Source organism: Melopsittacus undulatus, chromosome 10 (assembly GCF_012275295.1).
Source record: "Melopsittacus undulatus isolate bMelUnd1 chromosome 10, bMelUnd1.mat.Z, whole genome shotgun sequence".
Classification (NCBI taxonomy): domain Eukaryota; kingdom Metazoa; phylum Chordata; class Aves; order Psittaciformes; family Psittaculidae; genus Melopsittacus; species Melopsittacus undulatus.
In genome coordinates, this window is record NC_047536.1 from 13,578,474 (window position 1) to 13,594,434 (window position 15,961).

A 15,961-nucleotide genomic window follows, 5' to 3' on the forward strand; every position below is an offset into this window, starting at 1 on the left:
GAGCCGGTCCTCGCCCGGACGCGGCCCGCAATGGAGCGGCCCCAGTGCCGGAAGGCACCGCGGAAGAAGCGCCACTTGTCCCCGCTACCGAGGGCGGCCTTGCTGCCGGGCGGAGTCGTCGGCCGGACCGATGCCTCCCAGCGCTGCCGGCGCCGCCTCTTCGACAGCGGGACCCCCCGCGGGCCGAAGTCCGGCAGTAAGCGCTTTACCGGCGGGGAGGAGGCTGGGCCGTGGTGAAGGCGGGTGCGGGGACGGCCTTGTAGTGCGGATGGTTTCGTGGCCCTCTGAGGGATGCCGGGCACATTAAGACTTCCTCCGGGGAAGGTTCATGTTAATGAAACTTCACCTGGAGCATTGTGTGCAGTTCTGGTGTCCTCAACATGAAAAGGACATGGAACTGTTGGAACAAGTCCTGAGGAGGCCATGAGGATGATCAGGGACTGGAGCACCTCCCATATGAAGACAGGCTGAGAAAGTTGGGGCTGTTCAGCCTGGAGAAGAGAAGGCTGCATGGAGACCTCAGAGCAGCCTTCCAGTATCTGAAGGGAGCCTACAGGGATGCTGGTGAGGGATTCTTCATTAGGGACTTTAGTGACAGGACAAGGGGCAATGGGTTAAAACTTAAACAGCAGAGGTTTAGATTGGATATAAGGAAAAAATTCTTTACTGTTAGGTTGGTGAGGCACTGGAATGGGTTGCCCAGGGAGGTTGTGAATGCTCCATCCCTGGCAGTGTTCAAGACCAGGTTGGATGAAGCCTTGGGTGCCATGGTTTAGTGTGAGGTGTCCCTGCCCATGGCAGGGGGGTTGAAACTGGATGATCTTAAGGTCCTTTCCAACCATAACTATTCTATGATTTTATGTTGCTTTGGCGTTCCCATTGTGTCATCCCAGCTGCTCCTGGGAGAGGTTGGGAAGAAGTTTGTTGAGATCCGTGTCCTTTGCAGCGTGGAGAAAGCGGGAGCTGATGTGGAAACGAGACCGTTTTCTCTACTTAGCTGTTGGTAACAAAAAGGGGTTTTATAAAGGTCACTTTCAAGGTGTTTGTGCTTTTCTTTCCTTTGAATCAATAGGTTTCTAAAACACCTGACCTATGTATTGGAGCCTGGTTGTTGGTTGAGGTTTGTTTTGTCTTGCTGATATACTGCTGGGAAAAAGCTTGGGTAAAGCAAATTCAGCCTTCATAGTGCTTGTGATATAGGGACAAAAGTTGTGGTGGGCATGGAAGAGGTGCCCTATTAGAAATCCTCATCAACTAAAATCACTGAACTCAATCCTTCTTCTTTTATAGACCTGAAGAGAAAGCCCTGTGTGAAAACCCTCCCCAAAATTACAGAAAGCTTTGAAGTCACCCAAGTGAGAGATTCGCACAACCCAAGGTCTGTTGGAGCTCATTCAAGCACACCATTATTAACACCAGCTGCCTGTTTACATTGCTTTGCCTGCATGAGAGGCCTGTGGGAGTGTGAATTCTCAGTAAAAGGAGGATTTTCAGGCTATTTGTTGCACCTCCTAAAGTGATGTAGTTTCTGTAGTGTAGCTCTGTGTATTGAGCTCAGCTCTGTTCTTCAACTGCAGCAATCAAATGAATGTCAAAGAAACAACAGACCTGGATAAAAGAGAAGAGGCAGCTGAAGAAAGCAGTGTACCGCTGAAGGTGAGCATCCTGCCTTGCTCTTTATCTGCTAGTAACTTATAAAGAATAAGTCACAGACATGTGACATGTTAGATTCTTTTTCTTATCAAGCAGAGATGAATTGTGTGTGTGACGGACGTTTCAGCCTGAACTTGGTTCTGTATCTTGGTGATATTTGCCTGTGTCTTTGGCTAGAATAAAAGTGGTTGGAGCTATTGGTAACATGGGAAAACACAAAACTAATTATCCTTAATGAGGAAAGGCTGTAGCAATTGTGTTGTGTGGCAGATACCTCATTAGAATATGATTCCAGGGAATTGCTCACTCCTAGTGCAGACACAGACCTTTGGTGAGTTACTGTTGTGCTCTTCCTCATGTTAGTAAAACTGGAACAAAGTGAGGTGACTGAGTGGAGCAGTTACAGGAGAGTCAATACTGCAAGTGGCAAGAAAATAGTTCACCAGGGGTGTTTGAACTGAAATCTGCTACAGCAAAAGGCTCAAATGATACTATTGTAAAATTACTTTTTTATTTATAACACTGGCTTTTATTTGGAGCCCCCCAGTTATTTACCTTGGTCATTTAATTTTAGGAGTCCCTGATAATCAACAACGAAAGTAAAGACAGTTTGAAAAATGCTGATGTGACTTCAAGTGAGTATAATGGCAATGCATTGTATTATTAAATAGATGTTTGTATCTGCATAAAACTAAATGTAACATTCGTTCTATATTTTTAATTATATGTCTATAAAAGCACTGGTGTGCTGTTCCTGCACTGGTTAGAGCTGTGTGATGTTAGAAAGGAAAGGTTTTGAGACCACTGGCTGGACTTCTGCTTCTTGTTGTGGCATGTGGCTTAGAATCATAGAATAGTATCACAAAATAGAATCACAGACTGGTTTGGCTTTGAAAGTACCTTAAAGCTCCTCCAGTTCTAACCCCCCTGCCATGGGCAGAGACATGAATTGATTGTAGGCAACAAAAGTAGAATGGGAGGCTCACGAGCTTTGAGACTTGAGCCCAACCTGCTGAAAACCACATGATCCTGGTTTTATATTGACAGAACTAATTGTGGTCATGACTTCTTTAATTTACTCAAACCTGCATTTTTAAAAGCTTATGCCTAAATAGTTTGTCCTTCTGAAAATAAATCTGCCTAAGATTTACCTAATCAGAAGTTAAATTCTTCAGGTATTTTGAGTGAGCTTTGCACATTTTTGCTAGCTTATGGCAGTGTAAATTGGGCTTCACATGCCCTGTGTTTGTTTCTTCAACTGTATTATGAATCAGTATAAGAAACTGACTTGACAATGTCATTACGGGAATGAATCTTACATAAGGAAATTTTGGTGGTTTGTACAAGATGGTACTTGTTCTTTTTTTTGATAGCAGCCTGTTCTGTCTCTAGGTGCAGGAATGACTCTTCCCACAGGCATTACAACCTATCTCCTAGAGTGTTTAGATGTAGATTCAACTGTAGATTGTAACACAGGTCCTAGTGACAACCTGAACAGTTGCCCATCCCCTGAAATATTCAGAGATGATGATTCAGGTGAGACTTCTGGGTCCTTGAGTTTTATTTGATGTAGAAAATGATGTGGGGGGACTGCCTACAATAGAAACACTAGTGGCCTCTCCTAGTGTGACTCACCAGGTCAGATCTTTGTTATAAGCCAACCTTTGCTTAACATGGGATGGGGTGTGTATACCTGGCCCTCCAATCTGGTGTTCATGAGGTGTAATTTGAAGCATACTGTAAGCTTTAAGTAGTCACTGTTGACACAAGCTGCTTATTGAGAGTGACCGACAAATCTGCTTAGAGTCAAACACCTCCAAATTAATAACTCAGTGAACTTAAGAATCTCGCACTTACATCTTTTATGTCCAGAAAGAAGTTATTTTCACACTGAGAACTTCAGCAAGTGCAAGAACTCTACTCTCCTGGATTCCAGCAAAGCAGTGGCTATAGATAAGATGCCACAGATCTCACATCTGTCAGCAATATTAGGTAATTCTTTTCTACAGTGCTTCAGAATATATACCTAAACAAATCTCACTCCAGTGCAAGGAACCTGTATTAAATATGTAATGATCATTTAAGGCATGTCTGCAAAATAGGGACCAGCTTCCTGCTAGTGCTCTGTGTTTGCTTCTAGTATTTTGCTTTGCTATTCAATGTGTGCTAAAACATTGTCTGCTCTGCTGTTTCTTTTAAAGTTTAGCTTTTGTGTTTTTCTAGAACCTGTACCGGAGGATTTTCAAGGCCAGGGCGCTAGAAGGTAATCTGCAAAACAGGCTTTTTAATGCACCAAAATGTTCAGGTTTTTCTCTTTTGAATGCTATTTCAAAGAAAGGCCAATATGAATAAGCCTCTGATTCTACAGACGATTCTGTTGAGTTTTAGCTACCTGTGTCCTCACTAACTTTGAAATTGGTACATTAAGCCAGGTCAGAGTTTGCCTTAGAAGCTTCTGTTTTGGTCTTGCAGGTGTAGGGAACTCAGGGTAAGAAAACTCAGTGAAAGATGTTATGGAAGGGAAGCTGAGGTTTGTGTACAGAATCCCCAAATAAGTTGCTTTTATCCGATTGCTCTTCTGCTGTCAGATTTATTCAGTCACAGGCAGCAAGATGTGTGTGCCCAGGTCTGGCCAGGATTGCCCATGCAGTGCAGAGGATGAAGGGTACCTGTTGTCAGGTCCGTGTTTAGTCTCTGGTGTTCTGTGCTTGCCAAGGACAAAAGTAGGTCTTGGGCAGATCTTTTCTGTTCTTTGCTCCTTTGCTTCAGAATCTTGCTTGACTTCAGCCTTCATTAACCTTGGATCAGGTTGCTGCCTGCTGTCAGGTTTTTTATTCAGAGGACATGTCTACCAGAAGCAGAATATGGTGTATGCGATAGCTGTGACCCTGTTGCCACCCTCCTGTTGTTAGGATGCCAGGTTTCCTGTTGACAAGTCATCTGTGGTGTGGTTTTATCACAGTGAAGGGTCTTCCACACTTGGCCTTGTCACAGCGCTGCCATCAGGTCCTGATATTAAAACCTGAGGGTTTTTATAGCAACAGTATCATTTCTTGTAACCCTTGTACTGCTGTTTCCAGTCTTCCACACAAACATTTGCATTCATAACACATTTATACCAATCCTAATGTTACAGATCTCTGCACAATTCAATCTGAATTTTCTTGTGAGCCTAATTTTCCCCTGCATGTTCCTCAAACATATTTTGTCCTAATGTGCTTCAGTGCTGAGTACTTTGATGAATGTGTCTCAAATACCGAGTATCTTCAGAATAAGCTGTGTGACTTGATGATTAAACTGTAAAGTGTGATGAAGTACCTCAATAACCATATTTTTACAACTAAGCTTTATCCCTTTTCAGGCTGTATTTTCCTATGATTTTCCTACACATTGGTGTTTTTTCTGAATGTTAATATTCACACAGATTAGTTGTTAACTTTTTTCCTTCTTTCTCTCCTAGAAAGAGACCACCAAATTTCCAATACAGCTCTTCAGCACTGAGTGTTTCAACTACTCTGGCAGGTAAAATGTGACCTGAAGCAGTTGCAGTAGCTGTGAGACAACAGAATAGTCTACCCAAACTGAAATGCTAGCAAAATACCAGGAGCAGGCTTCCACGGGGTCATTTGTCCCCCTTGGCACAGGCTAAGCTCAGTTTTGTCTACAAGGGAGAGTGTGAATTGAAAGTCTGTCCCGTAAATAAGACCTGGCTCTAATTAACATGTTAAGAGAAGAACAAAAAAAGCCCCAAACTCTGCATTTTTCCATTGAATCACTTGTGATGCTCAATGAAAATTAACATTTCTTATTTAACTTATCCAGGAGCAGAACTGTATCATACTTCTTACTTGAACTTAATTCAGCTTCACGAATAGTGTGAGGAGTCCCTCATGTAACTACAGTTCTGAACTGTAACTGATGCAATTCTGGCTGTGGCCCAGGTACCGCGTAATTTGTCCCTGCTTAATCTGGACTGTAATAGCAGCTGAAGTTGCCACTGGCACAGGCTGCTATGATTATGTAGCGCCTCTGCTTCCACAGTATGTGTGTCCAGCAGTAAACAGCCTGCTGAATGTAAGATTGATAAGCACCCTTGTATCCTCAAGGAAAGAGAGAGGAGTAAAGCAACTGTTGGCAGGGAGAGGGAGATGAAGATTATATTGAAGGGAGGAAGTGTGTTTGCAGGGGTGGCTTTGGAATGATCCCTCTTTGAAAACCATCCTGTAAGATATGTGCTGGAGTAGCTGTGGTTTTTGTCTCAAAGTTCATTCATTTGTTGGAAATTTATCACAGGGAAAAAAGTCTGTAGAATTACAGCTGCGAGAGAGAGAACTCCAGTCCTAAAAACTGGTATGCGCCATCCTTCACCGTTAGGACCGGAAAGAAAGGTGAAAGATCCTTAATAAATTGCTAGGTTGTGGCACAGATGACTTGCTCCTTCCTTGTAGAGGTGGAAACTCCACCTGGAAGTGCAGCATTGCACTGGCAAAGGGTGCTCCACAGAGGGTGAAGATGTAGCTTGCCTCTCTCTCTGCACAGCCGTAATAGTCATGGGTACCCCTGAGCTCACTAGCTATCAGATTGACTGTGCCAGTGGTACTGAATCAGTTGTGTAGAGCTTGAGGATGATTGGGACTCTATTAATGCTTACCAGACTACAGAGATTCACTTTCTAATGCAAGATGTAATTGTTTCACCCTTTAGCCTGACATTCAAACTGCTAAACCCAAAAGGCTGAAGTGTAAGAAACAAGAGAAAACTAATACATTAGAAGAAGCTGCATCGTTGTTCACTCAGGTTGATGTGCCAGCAAACACGTCAGCCAGATCAGCGGGTCTGACCGCAGAAGAACTGCCAGCCAAACAGGCAGATGCTGTGGTGGTAAGTGTCCCCATTACGCCTTGCTCATGAGCAAAAGGCACAACATGGAAGTGAGAGTTCTGAATCGTCACAAGAATAAAATATGAGCAGTAGTAGGAGATGCTTTATCCCCTAGTTGTGAAGGGGACCCAAAAAGTGTGTGTTCTGTCCTGCAGTAAACTCAGTTTGGAGAGCTTAAGTGAATGACAGGAATTGGGAATTGAAACCCAAAAAACAACTCCATTTAGAATTACTAATAGTTATAAATAGTATTATGTACATGGGGAATGCTCTAGGACTAAAACTGCAGAGAATTTGAAACTAACAGTGAATTCTTCTCTTTTTTTGTTTAGCAAAGGAGTTCCAGCAGTTTGCTGAACAAAGAGGAAAATAAAGCCTTCAAGAATCTTGGTTGTGCTCAGCCTGCAGAGCTAGATGTGAGTGTGCACCCTGATACTCCTTTTTACTGATTAAAACCAAGCAAGTCTTCTGCCTGTCATCCCTTAATTTCCCTAGAAGAAAGCTAGAAGAGTATTTCTTCAGTGGAAACAGTGGTGTGAATGAACTATCATTTATCTTTTCAGCCTCTGTGTGTCAGACAAGAAATCTGCTCCATTGTTAGAATGTCACCGTGCCAGAGGCCTCCCAGGCTTTGCCAAATCCCAGTTAGCTCAAAACCATTTTCCCTTCCGGAAGGAGTGCCTGAAGGTAACAGCATACAGAAACAGGTCACTGGTGCTCACTGGCTATTTGAGTGTTTAAGGGTTGGATGGGTTGTTTTCAAGTCTGAATGACTGAAAACTTCCAATTTCTGACTTGTTCTCATGCAGCAGTGCTTCCCCAACAAACGACACTGATGGTTTTTCCTCTGAGGGTCATTAGTGTAGGAATTCATACAATCTGCCCATTTTATAAGCTAGGTTAAGGCCAGGTTGTGCCACGAGATAACTTTGTGAATATCTGCACCTCTTCAAGTTATTCCTAAACACAGCTTTGAGCTTCACTGCTGGTAGGGAGAATCTCTAGAAAAGATAACAGCTTGTTTCATAAATTATTATCCTGTGCCTTATTTCTAGGGTGAATATGTCTGACTTGAGCTTTCAGCCCTTGGTGTGTTTCATATCTTGCTCAGCTAAATTCAGCTCTTTAGCACGCAGTGTTTTTCCCCCCAAAAGCTGTTCAAATAATGGGGTGTATCTTTCTTTAGAGAGTACCAGTTTCTCTCTAAAGGTTTCTGTTCTTTTCCCCTAAGACCCTTAACAGAGGGGAAGCTCCTTTCTTCACTTCCTAGATTTTCATTAAACAGAAAAGAGAACTCTGAACCAAACTAACTCACTGCAACCAGAGGTAAAATCCCCGCCCTGATCTCTCTTGAAGTTTCTCGGTGCGCCACTGGATGGCATATGTCTGCCTGAGTTTCAAGGAGTTCTTTTACAATGTCTGCAAGTTGTATTTGTCATTTATGCTGCTTTAATGTAATAAAGTGATGCTGTATAGGCAGAATAGCTTTTAAACATAGAGAATATACACAACTTTTCGATGGAATTGCATATTTTAGATCCAAATACTCTCCCACTTCATTACGGATTGAATTACATACAGTATCTAGAAGGCAGGGAAGTGCTTTTAAGTGTGTGTTAATGACAATCATCTGATGCTTCTGTAGAGATCAGGGATCAACAGTGTTAAGCCGTGTGCCCAAGGGAATTGTGGTAATACAGAACATAGGATGTACTCAGTAGACAAGTGGATCTTGGAAATTGGCAAGTGGTGGTGCCAGAACAATTTTGGGGTTGTTAATACTTTCTAGAGGAGTCTGGGAATTGGGAATTAGACTGCAGAAAGGTGATGGTGGGGTTTTAATGCTGGAGATCTGCTCAAGGAGTCTTTAGGATGACCCTCTTTTTCATTAGGAGGGTACATATACTCAAAACCACCGTTCTCACTGGTGATTGACCTACAAGATTCAGATTCCTCCAGCCAAACGAGCTGTCTGTTGAACATCCAACCAGCTTGTCCAAACAGCTTGCTCTTACAATCCAGAATGTGTCCTTTACTGATAGTGTTTAACTTGCCATCCTTTCCCGCCCCCAGATGTTATTACAAGTACCAAAAATTGGATCTACTGTAAACGCCGATGAGGCTTCTGGATTTCAGCAGGATTCAACAGAAGAAATCGTTGTCTGCTGCTGTGGAAGGAGGTGAAACACAACTACAAATCAGTAATTACTGGCCCTCTTTTCTTGGCGATATACATTGTTTGAATTTAGTAGAATGCTTTGCAATAAGCTTGTAAATACCTGACTCAGGTGCTTCATATTAAATCATTTTGTACAAGCAACTACATCTTATTCTGGGCATTGTTCTGTAAGGACTCCATAAAGATAATTCTTCAGTTCATTTAGATTTTACAAGGTGTGACTCGGGAAGAGCAGAACACGTTGTATTCATGGAATTGATTTTTGCCTCTTGCTCTGCTGCTCTAGACCTATCCACTGTTGTACTATAGTCATAGAATCATGGAATCATAGAATAGTTAGGATTGGAAAGGACCTCAAGATCATCTAGTTCCAACCCCCCTGCCATGGGCAGGGACACCTCACACTAAATCATATCACCCAAGGCTTCATCCAACCTGGTCTTGAACACTGCCAGGGATGGAGCATTCACAGCCTCCCTGGGCAACCCATTTCAGTACCTCACCACCCTAACAGTAAAGAATTTCTTCCTTATATCCAGTCTAAACCTCTGCTGTTTAAGTTTCAACCCATTGCCTCTTGTCCTATCACTACAGTCCCTAATGAAGAATCCCTCCCTAGCATCCCTGTAGGCCCCCTTCAGATACTGGAAGGCTGCTCTGAGGTCTCCACGCAGCCTTCTCTTCTCCAGGCTGAACAGCCCCAACTTTCTCAGCCTGTCTTCATATGGGAGGTGCTCCAGTCCCTGATCATCCTCATGGCCTCCTCTGGACTTGTTCTAACAGTTCCATGTCCTTTTTATGTTGAGGACACCAGAACTGTACACAATACTCCAAGTGAGGTCTCAGGAGAGCAGAGTAGAGGGGCAGGATCACCTCCTTTGACCTGCTGGTCACGCTCCTTTTGATGCAGCCCAGGATACGGTTGGCTTTCTGGGCTGTAAGCGCACACTGAAGGCAGCTCATGTTCATTTTCTCATTGACCAACACCCCCAAGTCCTTCTCTGCAGGACTACCATGAATTTCCTTTTTGCCCAACCTGTAGCTGTGCCTGGGATTGCTCCCACCCAGATGTAGGACCTTGCACTTGGCATGGTTAAACTTCATGAGGTTGGCATCAGCCCACCTCACAAGTGTGTCAAGGTCCCTCTGAATGCCATTCCTTCCCTCTAGCATATCAACAGAACCACACAGCTTGGTGTCATCGGCAGACTTGCTGAGGGCACACTCAATTCCATTGTCCATGTCAGCGACAAAGATATGAAACAAGACCGGTCCCAAAACCGATCCCTGAGGGATACCACTCGTTACTGGTCTCCAGCCAGACACTGAACCATTGACCACAACTCTTTGAGTGTGACCATCCAGCCAGTTCTTTATCCACCGAGTGGTCCACCTATCAAATTGATGACACTCCAATTTAGAGACAAGGACGTCATGTGGGACAGTGTCGAATGCTTTGCACAAGTCCAGGTAGATGACATCAACTGCTCCACCCCATCCATCACTTTTGTAGCCCTGTCATAGAAGGCCACCAAATTGGTCAGGCAGGATTTTCCCCTAGTAAAGCCATGCTGGCTGTCACCAAGCACCTTGCTCTTTTTCATGTGCCCTAGCATGCCCTTCCCATTTCATTGTGATTCTTTTGGAGTATCGCCCATCTCAGTCAATGTTTCTTCTAGTGGTTTCAGATTTGTGTAGAGGAAATAGGTGCCTTACAAAAAGGGTAGAAAACCGCTTTTTGTAGTTGAACTATCTCAAGAGGTGGATATTGGCATTCTGGATTTTCAGGCTGCTGTTCAGGCTGTGTGGCACATAGGCTGGATTTCCAGTGTTTCCAATTCAGCTCATGGATTGTTAATCCATAAAGTGTTCTTCAGCAGTGGGCTGTATGCTTCTGGAAACACTGACAAGAGCACGGTTCCCCTCCACTTGAATTCACTGTAAAGTAATCTTGATCCCTACAGCAGTCTCAACACAACACCCTGTACTCAGACTCTTTTGTGCATATAAAGGAAGTTTTTCAGGGTTTTCACATCATATCATGGCTTTCCAAGCCTCTCAAAGTCTGTTTCTCAGTATGATCACCCAGAGTATTCATGCCCTGGAAAACAGTTCTGTATTTCCAGAAAGAGCATGCCGAGCGGATGTCTAAAATCTACAGCTTTAATTACTTTGACTACATCTGAAAATACCTGTGATAGTTCAGACCCTGATCCTTTTCCCATTACTCTGGGCTAGAAGGAAGTGCCAATAAATGCTGCTAGATTAGTTTATGAGCAAGTGTTGTATAAAGACACTGTATGGCTTAAGGTTAAAAATGATGCCATTATGTTGTTTTTCCTTTCAGCATTAGCAGCATGAATTCTGTCAGTAGCTCCTTGGAGTCCTCTGGGGTTTGCTTCTCATTATCAATAGCCTTGTTCTTACAAATACTGAGCCATGGGTAATTATGCAAGAATCTAGAGGCCCTGGGAGGCAGAGGTGAGCTCTTCCATTTAGCTTTAAGCAAAATTGCAAGTTATGTATGGGGTAAGTTGTGATTGTGATGATTGCTCATGTAAAGGATGGTCCAGAATAAAAGGGCTGTTTTATTGTAAGGGTATTGCAGGAGTCCCAGGAAAACCCCCTTCTTTTGCCCCAAACCATTTTGTAGTTTCTTTGCAAGAACCAGACTAATACTGACAAATGAACTGAGAGAGTATAAGAGAGGAAAATGCAGCCCGTACCTGGGGAGTTGGTTGTAGCCTGAATATTGCCGAGTTATGCTTTTGTTTCTCATGATGTGATGAGGTGGTACAGGACAGAAATATCATGAACCACAATCTCCCTTGTCCTTCCATTCAGTTATGAAAGCACTGCTTCTTATTCCCATCTTTTGTTTGACTCTTGGAGAAAGTGTAATTACCAGGCCAGCTCCCTGCCCCAGGGAAGGACATTCATTCTGAGGCCACAACAATATCTGCTCTTGTTCTGCTTTTCTCCAAGGGAAGGCATTTTCCCATGGTTTGGTTTTAAACTGAAGAATGACCACATCAGATTTCATTCAGAGTGGAAATGGGCTCTTCCATATTAGTGGATAAAGGTTACGGGTCACAGCTGGTTCATGGGTAGCACAGAAGGGCTTATTTTTGCAGTGATTGAGGGGAGAAGGATGCTCAGTGTCTGCAGGGCTGCTCGGCACAGCCTGGATGTGCTGAAGTCTGAATGGCTTCAATGGAATCACTCATGGTGAGTTGGTCCATGCAGCAACTCAGGTACTATTCATCACTAGTGTGTTTAGTAAATTAAAAGACCTCTCTAAGCGGTTTTTCATTAACGCTGTTCAGTTGGTTTTATCATCTCAAGTGTATTTTTCTAGGATACTTTAAGTTCTTGGAGACCATAAAAGATATTCGCTTCTCACAGTGCAGCACTATCGGGTGGATGTGGTAGCTGGTGGAGGGGAAGGACCAGGCATGGAAGTGGTTCTGTTGGGATTCCTCACCTCTAAATATGGAAGGGAGAGATTTGGGGCCAAGGCAATGTGCACTGAATGGACACATCAGTTAAACCTCATGCTCTCTGTGTAAGCAGGACCATTGATCTACAGGGAGGTTGATTGTGAGGAATCATTAGATAGATGTTACACACGCACTAAATTATGTCTTTTTAAAATCATCTGCTTAATTTAATCTTACATCATGTTGTTTTAGTTCCATTCCAGTTTCTAGGGAAAGCAGATGAGTCACTTTTGTTAGTCCTTAATTAAACTTTCTAGTAGTGTTGCATCTGAACAGTGAGACGCAGGAGGCTTTGCTGTAACCACTGTTTCCATTTCATTTAAGCATTCACCAATAAAGAGTTTTGCAGAAATCCATGGATCCTTTCGATTTTATAGCATCTATCACCTTTTTTTTTAGCTCTTGTGTTTGTTCTGGAGTCACCTGCAGGGTGTAATGTCCGCAGGGCTGTGGTCCGGCTGCATGTTTGGTTTGCAAGGATGGTTCTTTGCATGCAAACACCTCCTGTGTAGTTGTGGATGGGGTGCATCTGTGCTGGTTCTGTCACTGCTTCACGCACATGGGAGGAAGGATGGGGGCAGGAGCTGGGTTGTCTACATTTGGGACACAATAAGTCACTCTCCTGCGCTGCATCCCTGCATGGGAGGACCGGAAAGCGGGGCCGAGCAGGACTTGGCGCCTGCCTCTTGACCTCATCTCGCCTTTCTGCTGCGTCTGCCTCCAGCTTCCCTCTGAGGGAAGAAAACAACAGCGCCGCGTTATCACCGCCCCTCGGGGAACACCCCGGCCCTGCCCCTGCCGTGCGCGCCCGGCTCCCACCGCGGACCGGGGCAGCTGCAGCGCATCCCCCCCTCCGGCCCCGGTGGTCGCGGCCGCAGGAGCTGCAGCGGACCCCGCCGGGTTGCTCCCATCGCGGGGCGGGGGGGGGGAGGTTCGGCTGCGGCTCCGGCTCCCCCCGCCGCTCCCGGCCCGCCCCGTCGGCCCGCCCCTCCCGGCAGCGGCGGGTGACTAATGTCTGTCATATGACTGTGACACCGAATGGAGTCGGGCGGGCGGAACTAGCCGCGGCGAGGGGACGGCGCTGCGAGGAGCCCAGCGCCTCGGCGGCGGGGGCAGCGGCGGCGGAGCCCCAAGATGCCGCCCACCCTGTTCCAGAAGCTCTTCAACAAGAAGCACGGGCTCATCTCCCCGGCCAGGGACGCCCGGGACGATTGTGTCTTCAGGTAACCGAGCACGGGGCCGCCCTCCTCCCCTCACCCGAACTTCGCTGCCGAGTTCCCTGCCCCGTTCCCCGCTGCTTCCCTCGCTCTCCTCACCCCCGGGGGCTCTGAGCAGCCCCGGTTCGCAGCCCTGGTACTCGGCCCCCGTTCTGGCCCCTCAGGCGGGCGCTGGGGCGGGAGCTTTCCCCCTCTTGGGGCCGCCACGTCGGGGCCGCCGCGCTGCCTCCTGCCGGGGCCGCCTCTCCTCCAGCCTGGGCCGTGTTCCCCTCTTCCTTCACTCCGCTGCCTCCCTTCAGCGCGGCCCCCGGTGCGCAGCAGGGCTCAGCCCCGGCCCGGCGCCGCCTTCCTCCGCGATTCGCTCGGTCGCGAGCAGCGGCGGCCCCCGCTCCGGGAGCGGGTGTGGGGCCCCGGTCCCCCGCGGCTCGCTCCGGGGGTGCTGCGGGCCGGGGCAAGGCGCCATTCCGCCTGGATCCCCTGGGAGCAGCCTCGGGAACGTGGAGGGAGGAGGGAGGGGGAAACGTGAAGTTCTGCCGGGAGAGGGGTAGGGATCCTGGTGGAATTCGTCGTGGTTGAACCGCAACAAAACTGGATCGGCCGAGAGGTGCCGAGCCCTGAACCCGGGTCGGGGGGCCTCGGAGGGGACCCAGACCCTCCCTGTGGGGTGTCTCTGGGGTCCCAAACCCTCCTTTGTGTGCATCTTTGGATCCCAAACCTCAGGGTGGCCCCAGGTCGTGGAGCTGTGTAGGGCTTGGTGCAGGGAGAGGCTTCCCTCTGTTTTCTGCTCAGAGGCCTGTGAATGGGCTTCCCGGGGGTTCATTTTCTGAGGAACAGGTAGTTTTGTGTCTGTAAGATAAGTGCTGTTCCATGGGGGGTTGTGCTTAGAGCTGTGCAGCCCCGGCCCTGGCTGGCTGGGGAGAAGGCAGCCTGCAAAGATCACTGGGTGCAAATACAATGTGCTTCATTGGTAAGAGTTATGGGCTGCTTGAAATGCTTCAGGCAGCGTGGTAAAGCTCTCCTCCCACCTGCTCTCTTTCGATGTATTACCTGAAATGATCAATCAGCACTTGGGTTGCTGTAAGGGGAGTTCTCTGGCTGGTGTGGCTTAATTTTATGTAGGGAATGTTCCTTCTAAACTGCAGTGGTGTAAGCTTGGAATACCAGGTTGGAAGAGACCTCGAGGATTATGTGGTCCAACCTTTAAGCTGAGCAATTCAGGTGGTTCATGGTGTATCTGCAGTCATTTAAGCATCATGGATTTCAGGGGTATTGATGGGTCTCTTAAGTCCTTATGGAATCGGGACACGCTCCCAGGCAGTACCTAAAGTGCTTTAGTTGTTGGCACACACCTGGTATAGATGCTGCTCACAGCTGCTCACGCACCTCTCTGCTGTGTACTGTCAATGTGGTTCCTGTTTTTAACGGTCTTTTTTAAGAGACAAAACCATTTTAATCATGACTGTTTCATTTTCTAAGTCAGCTGAACAACTGGGTGAGCCCCCTCCTTGGGGAAGGGGTGCGAGGGCTGCTCTGTACAATTGCCTTGCCTCTTCCCTTAGTGATGGGTTTATGAGGAGACTGCAGATTCAACATCTGTAGTGCACACCCTGGGGCAGAAATGTAGGGATCAAGGCTGTGTTGAAAGGAGTGATAGTGAGTGCTTAGCAGGGTCTCTTCTTGCCTCTTCACCCGCATCATCCTGCACCAGACTGGGTGTGAAATCCAAGTAAGACATTGCTGGAAGAGGGGAGACTGAGATGAGCTCTTAGGCAGAAGCTCTTCCCTGTGAGGGTGCTGAGGCGCTGGCACAGGGTGCCCAGAGAAGCTGTGGCTGCCCCATCCCTGGCAGTGTTCAAGGCCAGGTTGGACACAGGGGCTTGGAGCAAGCTGAGCTTTAAGGTCTCTTCCAACCCAGACCTTTCTGTGATTCCCTGCCTGCTCTTTCCTCCTCTGTTCATGTAGTGCTGTTTCACTCTGTGATGTGAGCAGTGATTTTGCAGTTGTTTGGATGGTTTTGCAGACCCACAGGTATAAAACCCCTGGGGGAGGCTGATGGCTCTTTGGCAGAGGCTCTTGGAATGGGTGGGAGACCCTTCAGGAGCCAAGTACTGTTTCTGAAGACTAATACAGATGCCCCTTGGGCATGTTGCCTAAGGGCTGCTTTCGTTTTCCATTCAGGGATAAGTCTCCAGTTAATCCTCACTGTGTATGGCCTTATCAGTTCCTGGTGGGACTTCTGGACAATACACAGGCTGTTATTTATTACAGCCGGGTCCTTGCAGACTGGGAACAAGCACTCTGGCTTTGCAGGCTGTTCTTGGTTCCAGTATACCTGAAGGCAACAGCCTCATCACTTACATTTGGGCAAGGTTATGTTAGTGGATTGATGTATTACTATCTAGTTATGTTCTAAATAACAGAATTGTTCTTAGGGCTGTTATTTCTGTTCTCAGTTTTAAAGCTTTGTCCTCTTACTGAGGAGGCTGCGTTGAACAACCCTAAAGACAACATCAATTCTCTTGATATATTTT

General features: G+C 46.5%; 2 protein-coding genes across 4 annotated transcripts in view; both read left to right on the forward strand.

Annotated features, from left to right (window-relative positions):
- Window positions 1–8,857, forward strand: MEIKIN (meiotic kinetochore factor). 2 transcript variants are annotated; one of them, XM_031047496.2, is made up of 13 exons: window positions 1–196; window positions 1,291–1,378; window positions 1,578–1,656; window positions 2,228–2,288; window positions 3,046–3,189; window positions 3,526–3,645; window positions 3,877–3,916; window positions 5,114–5,175; window positions 5,947–6,041; window positions 6,358–6,534; window positions 6,867–6,950; window positions 7,098–7,221; window positions 8,608–8,857. In XM_031047496.2, the coding sequence occupies exons 1-13, from the start codon at window positions 31–33 to the stop codon at window positions 8,652–8,654; spliced, it is 1,287 nt and encodes a 428-aa protein (XP_030903356.2). In that variant the 5' UTR covers window positions 1–30; the 3' UTR covers window positions 8,655–8,857. The 2 variants fall into 2 exon arrangements, with proteins under 2 accessions (XP_030903356.2, XP_033923131.1); XM_034067240.1 differs by lacking the exons at window positions 5,947–6,041; window positions 6,867–6,950; window positions 7,098–7,221; window positions 8,608–8,857 and having other exon boundaries at window positions 6,358–6,482.
- A 4,397-nt stretch (window positions 8,858–13,254) lies between these two features.
- FNIP1 (folliculin interacting protein 1) overlaps window positions 13,255–15,961 on the forward strand; it is a 66,551-nt gene continuing 63,844 nt past the window's right edge. For both annotated transcript variants that reach the window (XM_034066744.1, XM_034066745.1), the window contains exon 1: window positions 13,255–13,436. In XM_034066744.1, the coding sequence (XP_033922635.1) occupies window positions 13,348–13,436 (89 nt within the window). In that variant the 5' untranslated portion in view covers window positions 13,255–13,347. The remainder of the gene's footprint in view (window positions 13,437–15,961) is intronic.

Coding starts and splice junctions, on each gene's coding strand:
- MEIKIN (XM_031047496.2), top strand. CDS start 31: ATGGAGCGGCCCCAGTGCCGGAAGGCACCGCGGAAGAAGCGCCACTTG. Junction 197..1,290: donor CCGCGGGCCGAAGTCCGGCA/GTAAGCGCTTTA, acceptor CTTCTTTTATAG/ACCTGAAGAGAAAGCCCTGT. Junction 1,657..2,227: donor AAAGCAGTGTACCGCTGAAG/GTGAGCATCCTG, acceptor ATTTAATTTTAG/GAGTCCCTGATAATCAACAA.